Source organism: Spinacia oleracea, chromosome 1, assembly GCF_020520425.1.
Source record: "Spinacia oleracea cultivar Varoflay chromosome 1, BTI_SOV_V1, whole genome shotgun sequence".
Classification (NCBI taxonomy): domain Eukaryota; kingdom Viridiplantae; phylum Streptophyta; class Magnoliopsida; order Caryophyllales; family Amaranthaceae; genus Spinacia; species Spinacia oleracea.
In genome coordinates this window covers 71,491,543-71,497,181 of record NC_079487.1, presented here as the reverse complement: position 1 = coordinate 71,497,181, position 5,639 = coordinate 71,491,543, and the positions used below count along the sequence as shown (strand labels likewise).

At 35.3% G+C, this 5,639-nt stretch overlaps 1 protein-coding gene across 1 annotated transcript; it reads left to right on the top strand.

The window, feature by feature from the left end:
- Positions 1 to 1,847: 1,847 nt before the first annotated feature.
- On the top strand, positions 1,848 to 5,212 carry LOC110780290 (probable pectinesterase 68). Its single transcript, XM_021984712.2, has 5 exons — positions 1,848 to 2,404; positions 2,581 to 2,770; positions 2,913 to 3,119; positions 3,502 to 3,740; positions 4,086 to 5,212. Exons 1-5 carry the CDS (start codon positions 1,983 to 1,985, stop codon positions 4,240 to 4,242), a joined length of 1,215 nt encoding a protein of 404 aa, XP_021840404.1. The 5' UTR covers positions 1,848 to 1,982; the 3' UTR covers positions 4,243 to 5,212.
- The last annotated feature ends 427 nt before the right edge of the window (positions 5,213 to 5,639 follow it).

The following is a 5,639-nucleotide window of genomic DNA, read 5'->3' as shown; positions in this document are numbered from 1 at the left end:
CTTTTATTAAGGAATTAAAAAGGATTGTTATGTTAATTTTGGAGTTTAATAGCTTATGATTGATGGTTGCCTTGTAATTCCCAAGAGGGAGTTACGGCAGGTAATGTCCCGACCGAATTAGGTTAATTCCACTGCTAATTATACTTTAATAAGTGATTTAAAGGTCGGGGTGTTACAAGCCGCTAATGCAATTAATTAGTCAAACTAGGTAATACAACTAGCTAATAGCTTGAATGGTCATGTATTTGCCATGCAAATTGTTAACCATAAGATTTAGGAGGTGTTTGGTTAGGAGAGGTTTGAGGGAAAAATAGTTTTTTGAGGTGAATTAGAGGTTTGACCTTTAGAAAAAGCTAATTGGGAGTGTTTGGTTAGGAGAGGATTAGAAGAGAGTTTTGGGGTGAAAAAGCTAATTTTAAAAAAGCTCAATATAGGAGCCTTTTGCAATTAGAGGTTTGAGAAAGTAGATGAAAATGACTATTTTGTCCTAATATTGCATACAATTACAAAAACTATCAACCTTGGTACCCTACATATTTTTCTCCTAAAAACATTACTCGCACTTTCTTTTTCATTTCACTCTATTTACTAGATTCGTTTTTTGTTGTAATAAATTTTAAATTATTACTTTGAAGCAATTGAAATATATTGCAATCATGCTTAAAATTTTATTGGTAATATTTCTCTATTTTAAAAATAAATATTATTAAAAATTTCAATTAAAAACAATTTTTTTTTATGAAAAATAAATTTAATTTATTTAGCCAATATTTATTAGAAAAATATAAAGAGAAAATAATTAACACAATAAAATATTTGTCTAATATTAATAAGAAACAAAGTATGTCAATGTCCTTAATGATCATTTTACATATTAAACAGCTAACAGCTAAGTTACCAAACACTTTTACACAAACAGCTAATGCAATCAGCTAGTCAAATCAGCTAATACAAAAAGCTAACCGCTAACAGCTAGTCAAACCAGCTAACAGCTAACAGCTCCTAACCAAACATAGCCTTAATGAAGCCAGTCTCCTCAAACGACATTATATTTTTCATCTAATCTACTTTTTGTTCTCATGCTACCGAGTCAAGGTATCTATTTCTACCCTGTGTAATATCACACATTTTTTCCTGAAATGAATTTTACCCGCTGTAATACGCAAAATATAAGAGGGTACTTGTAAAATACACGACGTTATTTGTTGCATCGGATGAAAATACGTAGTACTTTCTCCGTTTCAAAAAGATCTTTACAATTACTATTTGCACGGACTCCGGTGCAATGTTTGACCTAATATATCTAATTCGGTATGGCAAAAAATTATAAAAATGTGATATTTATTAAATACATTTTGAGACCAATCTAACAAGATATCTCATGATAATTTTTGATGGATATAATAGTGAGAATTTATGGTCAAAATTTTGATTTTTGGGCACATTTTTCAAAGCGTAAAGAACTTTACGAAACGGAGGTAGTAGGAAATTGCATGTACCATTTGCTCCGCACTTCACATGGAGGCAACACTCCAACAGGCATCCAAAACAAAAACTTATAATGCAGAACATTCCAACCCATATCCATGTAATCGAAAGAGAATGTCCTAATCTCTGTCCTTCAGCAGTAAATTATTTTACTATGATTATCATATTCCAATTAAATAAATAAGCCAAATAAACGGCTATTTACTTATTTTCTCCTCGACCCACTTAGTTTGTCTTTTCTTTTATTATGGAGGGAAACAAATTATAAATGTAAATATATATAGAAATAAAATGACCGTTACGTTGAAATCTAATACAGACAAAACGTCATATATATAGTTACATGTTTCATCTATTCCTTTGTCAGAATTTCCCTCTTTCTCTTTCTATTTCGAGTGAGCTACACAAAATTCGAAGAAAGAAGAAAGAAGAAGAAGAAGAGATCATTACATCCAATTGAATTTGTTTTAATTAATTATATTTTGTTTAATTCCATGGTTTCTTTATTTTGTTTTAGTAGTTTGATACAATTACCTAATATTGTTTCATGGTACTTATTATTAGTATTATCACTTGCATCCTTGCAGGTTGTTTTGGGATCTCGCCACCTCCACCACCACCACCACCACCAATATGATGGAAATGGGGGCGTTACCTTGGCGCCAAGCCAGTCTCCTTCTCCGTCTCCGTCTGCGTCTCCGTCTCCGTCTCCATCCTCATCCCCATCCCCATTACTGACACCGGTCAACTATACGAGAGGCCATCACCATACATGGGAATGGCCTAGTGGCTATCGACATATCACTGTCGACATTGGTGGTGATGGAGATTATGTTTCCGTTCAAGCGGCAGTGGATTCCGTCCCGGATAATAATATGGTTAATGCCATCATTCATATTCGTCCTGGATTATACATGTAATTTGCTAATCTACATGGCTACATTATTAATTATATACTCCGTAGTAACATCATACATATATAGATGCTCACTTTGCATGCATGTTAGAGCGAGTAGTAATTGATGATTTATTTATGTATAGTTCTCTTAATTATTACTCAAATAATGAATACGTTGAATTGGATGAGCGCAGAGAAAAAGTGCAGGTACCAGCAACAAAGCCGTACATAACATTTGAAGGCGCAGGAAGAGAAGTGACGGTGATAGAGTGGCACGATAGAGCATGTGATCCCGGCCCCGACGGAGAACAACTTCGTACCTACCGGACCGCCTCCGTTACCGTCTTGGCTAATCATTTCACCGCCAGAAACATCACCTTCAAGGTCCGTAGTAATAATTAATTGACCCTCGATCTGAACTCTGAAGGGGGTCTCTTACTGCTTTTTACTTTAATGCATTCCAAAACAAGAAGAAAAGCATGGAGATGGAATGATCTATTAACTGAATAAAATTATAAATTTGTAGAATACAGCGCCGGGTCCCCTCCCCGGAATGGAAGGATGGCAGGCCGTAGCATTCAGGATATCCGGCGACAAGGCTTCTTTCTTTGGCTGCGGATTTTACGGTCATCAGGACACCTTATGCGACGATGCTGGTCGTCATTACTTCAAGGATTGTTATATTCAAGGCTCCATTGATTTCATCTTTGGCAATGCTCGTTCTATGTATAAAGTAAGCCCTTAGCATTACCCATAAGCCATTTATATAATTAAAAACTCATCGATCTTGTCTGCATCATGAATCTGAACCTACATAAATTATACCAAGTACTCCGTAATATATAAGCAGTCAGTGGCAGTGCATGGGCTAATTAGTTTAATTACATTTGCATGCATGGGTTAATTAATTAATTAATCAATACTTGGTATATATACTAATAAAACCAATTGTTTGAATGTCTCTTTATGTTTTATTACATATATATTTATTGCTAGCTAATTAGTGTACGATTCTGTCCGGATTTAATATTCAAACATACACAATATACATTTATTATTGTTAGATTATATATGATTGGATTTGGTAGCTAACATAGTAACATGTGGTTGCTCAGGACTGTGAGATACACTCAACGGCAACGAGGTTCGGGTCGATAGCAGCGCAATTCAGAACATCACGAGATGAGAAAACAGGGTTTGCATTCGTGAATTGTAGGGTGACAGGGAGTGGACCAATCTATGTGGGGAGAGCAATGAGCAACTACTCTCGAATTGTCTATTCTTATACTTATTTTGATGACATCGTTGCTCATGGTGGATGGGATAACTGGGACCATCAAACCGGTCAAAACAAGTAAGTTAGCTACTGCCATCTTTCATCACCAAATTAATCACAATTACATTTACATGCATACATACATTATGGAGTATGGAATATGGAGTTTGGATTATATTAAAAGACGAGTTTCACCTTGCAGGACGGGTTCGTTTTTTCGCATATCTGATATGTGTGTTTCCACTAAAACACACATATCAACTAAAAGACAAATAGCTAAAAAACAAAAAAGGAAGTACCATTCATGTAAAAAAAAGTATCATTCTGTAAAAAAAAAAGTACCATTTAATTATTTTTTTGTCTTTTGTTCTTATATGTATTTCCCCATACATATCTGATATGTATTTGTACTTCCTCTTGCAGGACCGCGTTCTTTGGAGTGTACAAGTGTTGGGGTCCAGGAGCTGCAGCAGTAAAAGGTACATCATGGGCTACGGAATTGGACTTTGATACAGCCCATCCCTTTCTTGCTAAGAGCTTTGTTAATGGCAGACACTGGATTCTACATTCTCATGCCTAATACTGTAATACACACATTAGATCATTAATTACAACAATACCACAAATATCATTTTTTCAATATATACTTGTATTTAGAGATAAGATATTCTTTTATTGAATTTCCATTGTTGTAAGTAAAATATCATATACTTTCATATCAGGACAGGGTGTATTTTATTCACACATATTATAAACATATAATGTAAGTTAAATTATATATTGTCAAATACTTGGTATTATTTGTTGTCTAAAAAAGTAATCATATGTATAATATCCTATGTATAATATCCTCTTCTATAACAATTCTCGTCATTTAAATTGCACATAAAAAAGACTTCATGAATTGCACATAAAATCATATGTATAATATCCTCTTCTATAACAATTCTCGTCATTTAAATTTTTTTCTCATAGCTTGTATAACCTCGATCACTTTAAGGAGGTTGATCATTTCTCTTAAACCATTGTTGTACTACTTTTTATACTAACGTCATGATCTTCTTGTAGTATGGTTATGTTGTGTAGCCGGTTATTGTCTTGACCACAGGTATTGTCGTGTCGCCTAGCTATGTCGCAATACTAGGAGACGACAAATTAATGACAACAGAACCACGATAGGGCTATGAGAGCAGTTAGGTTAGATAATGGGTTTGGCTCAAACAGCTGCGTCGTCCTAAGGATTGAACCAGACAATTATCCACTTCCAAGCAGTTGAAGGGAGCGAGTCACACAAGGAAGAAGTGGAGAGGAAGATTGCGCAACCGCCTCCTACATTCTAGGGATTATCCTTGATCATGTAGCCATTACCAAGTTTCTATAAAAGCTGCCCAAGGATGCGACCAGAAGACACAAACATTCATGTCATCTTATTCTCTATAGTTATCAAGCAATATTATTCAGTTCTCTGTACTCTTTAATTTACGCAAATATTTACCTTATTTTCTTAGTTTGTACTTTGGTATTCTAGTGAATTGGTGGACTCATTTTCACTTGCGGTTTTTCCCCCTAATCCTGTCTCCTTGTGTTGTCTCTTCTTTTTCTCTCCTTTATTTCCTTTTCTTAGTTAGTTAGTGACGTCATAATAAGCCAAGTATCGCACCTTAGACGAAATTTGACATAAACCGTTTGGCGCCTTCTCTGGGGACATTAAGTAGGTTTTCATCAAGAATCATGCAATATGAAGATATGACACTAAAATAGACCAGGGCCGCCTTTGCCAAGGTCCAAGAAGCTAGAGCTGACCCGTCAGAAATCTGAAAACGATCGACCCGTCTTAGAGAAAAGTCTCCTCAAAGGCATCTGCCGAGACCCTCCAGAAGGAGTTATCTTCCGTGAAGAGCACCAAATATTCTTCCCATTTTAAATCTCCTAAGAAGGCCCACCAAGTGTCATCAGAACATCATGTCAAGCGGAGAA

Excerpts from the sequence above, each read along its gene's own strand:
- LOC110780290 (XM_021984712.2), top strand. The coding sequence starts at position 1,983 with ATGGTTTCTTTATTTTGTTTTAGTAGTTTGATACAATTACCTAATATT. Across the intron at positions 2,771-2,912 it reads CCAGAAACATCACCTTCAAG|AATACAGCGCCGGGTCCCCT; the intron begins GTCCGTAGTAAT and ends ATAAATTTGTAG. Across the intron at positions 3,741-4,085 it reads CATCAAACCGGTCAAAACAA|GACCGCGTTCTTTGGAGTGT; the intron begins GTAAGTTAGCTA and ends TTCCTCTTGCAG.